The following is a 12344-nucleotide window of genomic DNA, read 5'->3' as shown; positions in this document are numbered from 1 at the left end:
ATAAATTGTCACAGAATAAGAATATGTGAATAACTCAATTTTGACAAAAATGCCAGATAGAACCTTATAATTCCAAGGGGACGTAATGTAAATAAACATCATATAGGCCAGAAACAAACACTAAATCTCATATCACCAGAAAATCCAGCTGAAACCAGCATAACGCAGTTTACTGTATATAACATCAGCTGGTTTTCTTTAGAATCTAGTTGTCGATGGATATTGAAAGTAGCTTAGCTAGAATATGGAATTATTTTTTACTATACCTTTTGATCAAACTGCAAAAAGTGTCTTGTTTTCCAGTGCAAACCTCTAAAGATTCTTAAATCAAGATACAAAAGCAAAATGACTTAAGGGCCCGGTTTCACAGACGGGGCTTAGAGTAAGCTAGGATTAGATCAAAGTTCAATTAGGACATTTAAGCAATTTTTATGAAAGTGCTTAGTAAAAAACATTACTGGTGTGCATCTTGAGACAAAACAAAGGCACTGACATGTTTTAAGATTAGTCAGTGCAAGTTTCTTTCAGTTGAAACAGATCAGACTTACATTTTAGTCTAGGACTAGGTTTAAGCCTTGTCTGTGAAACCGGGGGAAGAAGTCTTATTTTCTGAGAAACTGATTAAAATGAAGTGAGTTTATGTTTGAAAAAGAACAAATATCTGCAAGTGGGCTCAGAAAAATCAACTTAATTCAAAGGGAGATTTCATGCTAGATTCATATCCCATTGACAGAGATATGTTCTTGTTTTAAGCATAAACTGACTTCATTTTGTTCAATTTCTCAGAAAACAAGACTTCATATCTTCATTTTGCATCTAAAGTAAATGTATCTTCATTTAAGGATGTTCAGATATTTGTATTGGAAAACAAGACAACCTACCGACTGAGGAAGATACTATTTTTATTTTTGCTTTGCATGCAACATTTAATGCCATGACTATGAAGACATTCTGCTTTGATTTGAGACCTTTTTAAGGCCTTAATTTGTGGAAGGGAGAATTAAGACTTTTTAAAGACATGTTTAAAACCAACAGAAACCCCGTAGAACATCAGATTGTAATTCTTGGTGCATTAAAATGTATTTCCCTCCCTTTTCTCACTGCAGGTGTGAAGTTGGCATGACACACTGGGCGCAATGCAATGACACTCCGGTGAAGTTTGCACGCTTCCCTGTAACTGGTCTCGTGGAAGGACGAAGCTATGTGTTTCGAGTGCGTGCGGTGAACAAGGCAGGCATGAGCCATTCATCTCGTGTGTCTGAACCAGTAGCCGCTATGGACCCTGCAGACCGCACAAGAAAAGGTACAACAAGATCAACAGAGCAAATACACAAAAACTAAAAGCAAAGGAAGCAATAAAATATACTGTTGTTCTGTAGGTCCCTTTGCTCCTTGGACTGGACAAATCATTGTGACTGAGGAGGAGCCTGTGGGTGAGAAATTTCAAATTAAAATGATTAGGGATGCACAATATTATTGGACTGATATCGGAATCGGCCGATAATGGCTTTAAATGTAAATATCGGCATCGGCCCGATATGAAAAATTATGCCGATATGTCTTGCTGATAAGAGGAATGCGTTAACTCACATGTGCTCAGAGCCTTCTTTGATCATATTTACCAAGGGTGCCAATAATTCTGACCACGACTGTAAATATCGGCATCGGCCCGATATGAAAAATTATGCCGATATGTCTTGCTGATAAGAGGAATGCGTTAACTCACATGTGCTCAGGATGTGCTAGCGATTAGATCAGGTTAGCAGTGTGGCTCATTCTTGAAGCAAAGTTTTGTCTGAATGATGATTAGATTGACTGTTTGGATCGCTGCATTTAATCTGTGAAAGCTTGTATGACGCGTTTGGTGTGTGATAGAGTAAACAGTAATAGCACGTGCAGCGGGTCCTAACGCCTGCTCAGTAATGAGTTTTAATTCATAGGGGGCACTGTTGGCCTACTTCTAATTAAATTAAAAGTAAAATAGCCTAAACAAATAACATTTAGACTGTGTTTCTGATTAAATAAAGTAGTAATTGATGTCATAAAATCATGAGTATGTTTTGATTTAAAGGTCAGAAGCTATAGCTTACATGAAAAAAAAATTTAAAACTTGTAAATTAAATAATTTTATATATACTGATTTATTCATTAATGTGTAATATGTTTTATTTTTTTAAATAAATCACAAGCTCTAAAAGATTTTCAGAATTTTTACAACTCTTTTGCTTTAGACCATCTACAAATGTTAGGGTTAACCTTGCATCTTTCTGGGGGAAAAAATGCAGTGATTGATATATAGTTAATTTATAGTTATTTTCAAAGCTTCAATTTACTGTCAAAAAACCTTCATTATTGTTTATTTAATTCTAACAAATAAGTTCTTGTTAAAAACTAACCAAAATTTAAAATATTTTAATAAAATATAAAATATAGACTTGGTGTTGTTTCCAAACAAAAGGAAATATATCGGTATCGGTATCGGCCAAAATGAGTTGAAAAATATCGGATATCGGCAAAAATCCAATATCGTGCATCCCTAAAAATGATCTTTTTTTAGGGTTTGCACTGTTATTAAAAACCTTTAAATATAGAGAATACTATAGAAAGTTCAGCTAAACATATGATTCTGTAATTCGTAATAGAGAGAAACTTAATAATTATGACTTATACTAATTTTATTGAGAAAATGTCTCATATTGACTTCCTGTACCATAATAATAAGAAACTTTCCCATTAATATGTCTTAGTATCTCATAATAATGAGAATCTTTCTCATAATAAGGGCTTAGTGTCTCATTACAGAGAAAATTTATCGTAATAATGACTTTCTATATCATAATGAGAAACTTTCCCGTAATTCTGACTTTCTCATAATACTGATAAACCTTCTTGTATTTATGAGTTAATGTTATAATATTTTTAAAAAATCTCTTTATTATGACTCAACATCTCATTATAATGAGAAACTTTCTCATAATGGCTTAATATCTAATAATAATGAGAACTGTGAGTTCATGTTATGATATTAAGAAAATAAATCTCATTATTATGATTTAACATTGCATTAGTGAGAAACTTTCTCACAATAAGAAATGTTTTCATAATGCCGTTGTATCTCAATAAAAAGAAAATTACTCAAAATAATGACTTTCCATGTCATATTCATGAGAAACTTTCCTGTAATTATGACTCAGTATCTTATAATAATGATACTTTCTTGTAATGACGTAATGTTATATTTTTAAAAAATCATATGACTTAACATCTCATCATAAGAAACTTTGGTTACACTTTATTTCGATAGTCCACTTTAGACATTCTATTAACTATAAGTAACTTTGTAACTACATGTCAACTACATGTCAACTAATTCTCATTAATTTGCAACTCCATGTCTACTAACTCTCAGAGTAGACAGGGTAGGTTTAGGGTTAGAATAAGTTGACAAAGAAAGTGTTAGAAGATATTAAGCAGACAGTCTACTAATATTCTACTAACTGCTAGTTGACATGTAGTTGCAAAGTTACTTACTGTTAATAGAATGTCTAAAGTGGACTATCGAAATAAAGTGTTACTGAAACTTTCTCTAACTTCTTGTAACAATAAGAAACTTTCTCATAATAATGACTTAGTATCTCATAATAACGTGAAACTTCCTCATAATAATGAGACATTTTATCGTAAGTTAAAAAATAGAAAATAAATCTTATTATGATTACTTAACATTGTATTATGAGAAACTTTCTCATAATGACTTAGTATCTTGTAATAAGAACATTTCTCATAAAAAAACAATTTTGTAATATCTCGTAATGAGAAACTTTCTCATAATAATGATTGATGAGGAACTAATTCATTATTAAGAGACGTTTCTCATTGTTATGAGACGTTTAGCCATTATAACAAGAAACTCTCATTTTAACGCGAAAATTTCTCATCACCTGAAAATTTCACAATTTTATGAGAAACTACGGCATTGTTAAGAGAGCATTTCTCATTATTATGAGATGTTAAGTTAATATTATGAGGAAGTTTCTCATTGTTATGGCTTACAGAGATAACTCAACTTCCACAGGGAATCTCTATTAAATAATTTTAAAAATCCTGATACAGCTTCACAAACATATGGAAAAGTGCATTGGTCAAATACTGTACCTGTATTTTTGACATTTGCTTGTCCATTGAATTCTCTTTCAAAATCCCACAGTTTGTTACCTAAAACTGATCAGTTAACTGATCTGCATTTTGCATTTTATCTTGACTTCATGTAGAGGGAGTGGTTCCCGGCAGACCTTGTGATCTCTCAGTCATTGAGGCCACTAAAAATTATGTGGTGTTGAGCTGGAAGCCTCCAGGCGAAAAGGGCCATGAAGGGGTTATGTATTACGTGGAGAAGGTCAGAGAGTAAAACTGAATGTGTGACCCTGGACCACAAAACCAGTCATAAGCGTCAATTTTTCGAAATGGACATTTATACATCAACTGAAAGCTGAATAAATAAGCTTTCCATTGATGTATGGTTTGTTAGGATCGAGACAATATTTGGCCGAGATACATCTATTTGAAAATCTAGAATCTGAGGGTGCAAAAAAATCTAAATATTGAGAAAATCATCTTTAAAGTTGTCCAAATGAAGTTCTTAGCAATGCATATTACTAATCAAAAATTAAGTTTTGATATATGTACGGTAGGAAATTTACAAAATATCTTCATGGAACATGATCTTTACTTAATATCCTAAGGATTTTTGGCATTAAAGAAAAATCTATCATTCTGACCCATACAATGTATTTTTGGCTATTGCTACAAATATACCCCAGCGACTTAAGACTGCTTTTGTGCTCCAGGGTCACGTTTAACTTCATAACCACTGCCAGTGGCATTTATATATTTATTAAAGCTTTAGTGTATGTTGTTTGTAATTGGTTTAGTAAAAATGTGCATGTTTGTGTGCAGTGTGTGTCTGGCACAGACAGCTGGCAGCGAGTCAACACTGAAATCCCCGTCAAATCTCCACGTTTTGCTCTTTTTGATCTGGCCGAAGGCAAGTCTTACCGCTTCCGCGTTCGCTGCTGCAACTCAGCCGGTGTTGGTGAACCATCAGAACCGACTGAAGCCACCACGGTTGGGGACAAGCTGGGTATGATATATTCAATAACAGCCTCTAAACCAAGCAAAAGATAAAGAAATATTTGATGTTTTTATGAGTATGGCCTCTTTAAACACATTGTTATGTTAGCATATTTTAATACATGGCTCTCTAGAATACTTACGGTAATTCTGATTGGTGTACCGCACATCGGGAAAACTGAATCCAGCACTACTTTCATGTCCTTCTTTTCTTGTTTTATACAAACGCAACTAGTGCCATCTTGCGTCTTAATTATTGATAGCTATCAAAATAAAATTAGAAGACTGAAAACTTAAAAATAGTAACATCGAACCTAAACCTAAATACATTATTTTATACCAAACGACAGAATTTTTTATGGATTAAATCAGGTAGAAAAAAACTCATTACGGTAAAAGTTGCTGGTTACCACTTTTTACAGAGCAATTTTTATTATTGTGGAAATCTTGACAAAAATATACAGTCAAACCAAAAATTATTCAGACACCAGATATAATTTTTATTTAATTTTTTACTAGTGGGTGCAAGACACTATAGTTCATTTATGTAAGTGAGGATAGCAAAATAAAGTAAACGGTGACATATTATACCCAAAAATTCTTTATACAGTGGACTACCAGTAAAACTGATACACATTTGGGACCAAAAATTTTATTTGACACTTTGACCTGACCATGTTTTGTTGCATACCTTTCTATCAAAGTAATCTGACATTATCAAGATGAATTTGTTCTGGCACAGTTTAACTCTTGAGTTCTTGCCATATTTTATTACCATTTTCTAAACTATAGCGAACAAACTGTGATAATGTGAGAGATGTTGAAGGTGTCTGAATACATTTTGGTTTGATGTGCGATTTTAAAACAATTTAAACTCATATGCATATTTCATTTCCATGTCATTATTTTTGGTGAGTAGTCACGTAAAAAGCAGGATGTTTAAACTTGTTTGTTCATCTCGACTAAAAGCTGTTTGCTGTTTTGCTTTGCAGAAGCTTTGATTATATTACCAAAATAATTACTGCATACAGATAACTGTTGGTTGATCTTAAATATAATAAATTCTATAATAGTTTAATTTTTTCTTTACCTGCCTGCAGATATCCCATCAGCCCCTGGCCGTGTGGTTCCTACCCGCAATACAGACACATCTGTGGTGGTTTCATGGGAAGCTTCACGTGATGCTAAAGAGCTGGTGGGCTACTACATTGAGAGCAGCATTACAGGGAGCAACACTTGGGAGCCATGCAACAACAAACCAGTTAAAGGCACAAGGTATAACGACACATACAGTGACATTATAATTAATCAAAACACACAAGCAAGAGTGCTGCTATACTAAATATCACAACTGTAACATGGCCATAGGTACAAGGCAGTGATCACAGTCTAATATTCAGTACAACAGCATGATTCCAAAAGTGATATTGCTTTTAGACAACATTTCCATAAACAATATTCTATATGCTATAATTAATATAAAGTAACTTACGTTTCAGATACAAATTGGCCAGATGGTTTATAGATTCCTTCTCCTCCAAAGAAAATAGTTCCAAACGTTCCTGAACGATTTCACCTGAGATAAACATTTTAATGCTTGATTCTGTTTGGTTGACGAACGTTCTGAGGTGTGACATTATTTTCAGGGAAACGCACGGCTAAAGTAGTTCCAGGCAGGTCTTGACCGCATTACAATTCCATATCACTTCGCCAAATGATTTCAGATTTATTTCAAATGTCCTTATAGCCTACAACTGCAAAACAACCAAAACCCACAAATACACTGACCAAGCTCAAAACATTGTAAACAATAGGATAAAATTTACTATTCCCCACAAATTCACAGCAAACCGACGGAAAGCATGCTTTCTTTCTTTTCAAACACATAGAATAAAGACACAGTTCGCGTCATGGCCGCATCACCACCTCGAGTGTGCATTATTTTTCGGCTTTTTATGTTTTATCTTTACTTTTTTCTCACAATTGTGAGTTTTTGTGAGAAATTAAGTCAGAATTGTGAGACATAAACTCGCAATTCTGAGAACATGATATTGTCAGTCTTTTTTTTCCACCTCAGAACGGGACTTGATAACTCGCAATTGCGAGTTTATATCTCACAGTTCTGAGAAAAAAGTCAGAATTGCAAAATACAAATTCGCAATTGCGAGAAAAAAGTCAGAACTGCGAAATACAAATTCACAATTGCAAGAAAAAAGTCAGAATTGCGAAATACAAACTCGCAATTGCGAGAAAAAAGTCAGAATTGCGAAATACAAACTCGCAATTGTGAGAAAAAAAGTCAGAATTGCGAAATCCAAATTCGCAATTGCGAGAAAAAAGTCAGAATTGCGAAATCCAAACTCGCAATTGCGAGAAAAATGTCAGAATTGCGAAATACAAACTTGCAATTGCAAGAAAAAAAGTCAGAATTGCGAAATCCAAATTCGCAATTGCGAGAAAAAAGTCAGAATTGCGAAATGCAAATTCGCAATTGCAAGAAAAAAGTCAGAATTGCGAAATACAAACTCGCAATTGCGAGAAAAAAGTCAGAATTGCGAGATACAAACTCACAATTGCGAGAAAAAAATTGTCAGAAATTGTAAGATAAAAAAACACATTTACCTTTTTTATTTTTTATTCAGTGGCAGAAATGGGCTTCCATACATCTGCGAAATGCGAATTTTTGTGATTGGTTGGTGTAAACATGCCATTAGGGATTGAAGGGTTTATTAAATGAACAATAATATAAGCAACAATACAATGTTTGTCTTAGCAAGTTTCACTAATAAATGCTAGAACTGTTTGTTTGAGATTTGAATTTTAGGTTGTAACATTAATATCTGTTCATGTGTTTATGCAGGTTTATCTGTCATGGCTTGACCACTGACGAGAGTTATGTTTTCCGAGTAAGAGCCGTCAATGCTGCAGGAATCAGTGAATTCTCACAGGAATCAGAAGCCATTAAAGTTAAAGCTGCTATCGGTAAGTCATTTATACACTCCTATTGGTATCATTAAGATCTTTAGAATATGATTTCACTTTTCCAGCTTTCACTTTTTAATTCTGACCACTGTAACACGTCCTATATGACACATTAGTGTCAAGGCCACCAAACTCTAGCTCCGCTCCCTGCATTCCTCCCAGGGGTCAGGACTTGTAGACCTCCTCTAGTTTGGGTCACAACTGATCCAACATAGTGGTGACTACAAAACCAGCTCACCCGCTCTCCCACGTACACTCCTTCCCACTCTCTCAATCTTTTCAAACCCGTCCCTTCTGCATGTCTTTCACACTTTCCATGTCATGACCTTTAACAGCCATGAGACTTTCTGTTGATCATCATGCTCACTTATCCTTCATGAAACACGCTTTTCTTGAGCACACCTTTTTCTAATCAAAGCAGTACTCTCTGGCACAAAAACTCAACGTGAACAGATAAATTTACAATAAAACAGCATAAATTATATATATTTAAAAAAATCCACAGGGAATTGGACTTCATAACAATATATGCAAAGAGATTCATTTAGGAGAGTGTTTTTTGATTGTCTCTGTTTGTTTGCTTTTTTGCTTGGCTGCAAAGCTTGCAAAATCTAAAAAAAAAAAAACATTTTTGATTGGCAAAAGTAGTTTCTTATTGTAAAAGTTACACTATTTTTAAAGTAGCTGCAGATATTAGGAAACTAACTAACATCTTTGTTGCATTATCTGGCTTTCATTGAGTTTTATGTCCCTTGATGTAACGCTATAGTGTGATGTTATGTCCTTTTTCATAAAGGTTTAACAAGCTTAAACCTTTGTGACTTTAAAATGCACAAACTAAACTAAATAACTCCATCATCTGCCAAATGATCTTTCTAAACTTTCCTTTCATTTCCCTTAGCTCACTTCTCCTGAAAATAACTTGCTGCTTCATTGCTTGTTTGAATTTGAATAGAATATTGCAAAAACAAATGTGATTATCTCTTGCATGCATACAGACTTCTGCTTAAGTTTTCTACTGAGATGAACTTGGATAGTTAGACTAAAGGAATTAAATGTGAAGCATTCTGAATGTGATTGTGTTTTAATTGAAGTCATGTCTGCTCTCTCTTGCTGTTTTCTCTGCTAACTCCTGTAGGGGGCGGTATTCTACATGGTGTGTGTCTGGAGTCAGGGGGTAATGGGGTCGGACTAACCCAGCACAGCTCTTGTGGAGTGGGCAGGCATGCGACGCCTCACTCCCCTGCTGACACGCCTCTAACACACATAGCTAATGTTAGTGAGAGGGTTGAGGGAGGGGGTCAAAACACTGACCACAAAGGGCATCCAACTGCATCAAATGAAGGCAAACAGGGCAAAAGAGCCAGTCAGCGAGAACCAGAACCTGCTTGTGGGCAGGAAACTACTAAACAGGTTGCAAACTCTAGCACTGAATTGTTAAAGCCCAACTGTATCCAAAAGGAGTCGGCAACAGAATTGCCGGACAGTCGTAAGTCCTCAGTAAACTCTTCTCTGGAACAAGAGAAAGCAGGAGAGCGAGAGAGAGGACGAAGAGGCTCAGGTGAGAAGAGAGAGAGAAAAGCAACTCTCTGGAACGTCACCCATCGGCATCCCTCCTCAGAGTTGGCCTGCCTCCATTTTCTCCTCTCCTGTTGTTTTTTTCCCATTCATTTTTAATTCATTTCTTTTGCATTTTTGCATCTTGAATTTTTCACTCTCTATCTTTTTTAAACACTTATTTAGTGTATTGCAGTTTATCCAGTTTATCCACTTATCCACTCATTAATCATTTATTTGGTCATTATTGTCAGATTGACCCTTGAGGAAAAGAAGTACATTTTATCATATTTTTTTTTTTAAAAGAGTACTAATTACAGACCTATAATCTAACAGAATATACTTAAATGCAAACTGAATGGAATGTTTTCAGACACTTAATTGTGAGTTAACTGCAATTTAATAAAAAACATATTATATTTTACATTTATATTAAATTCAAATATAAACTATAGTACACTTAAGTGGGTCAAAAAAGCACTACTTAAGTTCATCCTATGCAATTAAATGAACTTTAGAATGCTTTTTTGACCCACTTAAGTACATCTTTATAGTTACTTTTATAATTTTTGAAATATGCCAAATGTTTGATAAGCCGAATATACTGACAATCATGTAAGGTAAATTAAAATATACTTTAATGTCATTTCTATTGAAATTTGTACGTCATGTATTTAAACATATTTGTAATTACACATTTGTACAGATTAAGCTGCAATGTAGTATATTTAAAATATATTAGGTTTAAATGTAATGTTGAATAACATACTACAGTTAAAAATATATTCAAGTACTTTACATTAGTATGTTAGTCAACACATCAAAATAAGTGTGCTTATTTTATTTATTATTGTTCTTAAGTGTGTTTTTAAAACAAAAGATTAGTAAACATTAATTTAAATAACTTACAATGGTGTAAAATGTACTTTAAAGTAAAAGTTTTACATTATTACAAAGTGCACTTTTTAAAAGTGTACTCAAGTGTGTTAAGAAACTGACTTAAGTCACTTAAGTGGCCTTTTATTACATTAATATTATATTATCTGCAAGAACGGTTTTTAAAAATATACTTTTAAGATTTGAAATGCACTACAAGTGCACATTCAGTACAATGAAGTGAACCTCTTTTTTTACAAGGGTCGACATAAGACCTCTCATGAAATTAGCATATTGCAGTTGTTTTATTGAGCTTGTAGTCATGCTGTGGTTATAAAGTATATCAACATGCAGATAAGACTGCTAAAATCAATTGGTCAGTCAACCACAACCACATTGGAAAATCCAGATAAAACCTGTTTCTAATGGGTTCTTGCTGATGCAAGCTGGTCTACAGCAGTTCTAAAAACAAACTTGACCATCTTAAACTGGTCTGACCTGTTTTTTCCAATGAGGAATTTTAATATATGGTAAGTCTTCTCAGCTGCAGACTTTGAAAACCTCAAATAACATCACTATCCACACAAATGCATCAAGGGATCCTCTTTGGCTTCTTTATGCCACCAGCCACAACTGGCAATATGCTGGACACCTCCCTACTATACGATACCCTCCTTGCAATGCCATAGTGCCAGTCTGTATTTTTACAGTTCTGTGTTTGGTTTGAATATTTTACTCCACATACGCTGGTACACGCTCAGTCTATCATAATTTTCCTGTATACTGCAAATGTGCTTCACTGCTAACTGTAGTGTTCTGTTATGCCAGCTTCACCCACTCCACCCTACGGCATCACTGTGCTGGAGTGTGTGCGGGACTCGATGGTACTAGCCTGGAAACAACCCACTTTCATTGGTGGCGCTGACATCACTGGTTACTTTGTTGATTACCGTGAGGTCATTGGTGGAGTCCCAGGAAAATGGCACGAGGCGAATATTAAGTCTGTCAGTGAGAGAGCTTATAGAGTAAGTAGGACATTTGTGTAATAACAAGTAAAATATTAGACCATGCTGTGTCCAATTTGGGATCTCCTACCTTGTCTTTCTGTCTAGGTTTCAGAGCTAAAGGAAAACATGCTGTACCAGTTCCAGGTACGTGCAGCCAACATGGCTGGTGTGGGCATCCCGTCTCTTCCCAGTGAGACATTCAAGTGTGAGGAGTGGACTATTGCTGTACCGGGTAGGCACAAATGAATTAGAAAAATAAGTATATAATTTTACTTTCCAGAGCTGTAAAGCTTACAATAAGTAACCCTTGTGACAAAAAAAGTACACTTAAGTAATCTTTTAAAAAGCATACTTTTTATAAGAGTACTTAAGTGCGAATATACTTACGTGTGAACTGAATGTAATGTTTTCAGACACGTAATTCCATGTTATTTGCAATTAAATGAAAATGAATTATAGTTAAAAAGTGCAATTAGCTGAACATTAGAGTGTTGTTTTGACCCACTTAAGTAGGCTAAGTGCTAATCTAATCTAATTCATAATTTTGTCAAACTATTGTCTTTGAAATATGGTCGAAGTACTGCTGAATGTACTGAAAAGCATTTATGGTGAACTGAAATATACTTTAATGTCATTACAAAGTGCACTTAAGTGTACTTAAGTGTGTTAAGAAACAGTCATGAAAATGTCTCTTGTTAAGTACATTTAAGTGCCCTTTTATTTCATTGATATTATATTATCTACAGTACAGTTTTTCTTTAATATATATATATATATATATATATATATATA

General features: G+C 34.3%; 1 protein-coding gene across 1 annotated transcript in view; it reads left to right on the top strand.

Annotated features, from left to right (window-relative positions):
* Window positions 1-12344, top strand: part of myom1b (myomesin 1b) — a 50471-nt gene that overhangs the window by 21858 nt on the left and 16269 nt on the right. Inside the window, exons 12-19 of the mRNA XM_016538921.1 lie at window positions 1107-1303; window positions 1380-1433; window positions 4272-4396; window positions 4957-5140; window positions 6231-6405; window positions 7991-8112; window positions 11374-11570; window positions 11658-11784. Coding sequence (XP_016394407.1) covers window positions 1107-1303; window positions 1380-1433; window positions 4272-4396; window positions 4957-5140; window positions 6231-6405; window positions 7991-8112; window positions 11374-11570; window positions 11658-11784 — 1181 coding nt within the window. The remainder of the gene's footprint in view (window positions 1-1106; window positions 1304-1379; window positions 1434-4271; window positions 4397-4956; window positions 5141-6230; window positions 6406-7990; window positions 8113-11373; window positions 11571-11657; window positions 11785-12344) is intronic.

The sequence above is a fragment of the Sinocyclocheilus rhinocerous genome, unplaced genomic scaffold (genome assembly GCF_001515625.1).
Source record: "Sinocyclocheilus rhinocerous isolate Xijiao unplaced genomic scaffold, SAMN03320098_v1.1 scaffold547, whole genome shotgun sequence".
NCBI lineage: Eukaryota > Metazoa > Chordata > Actinopteri > Cypriniformes > Cyprinidae > Sinocyclocheilus > Sinocyclocheilus rhinocerous.
Note: the sequence above shows the minus strand (reverse complement) of the source record. Positions and strands in the feature narration are given on the sequence as shown.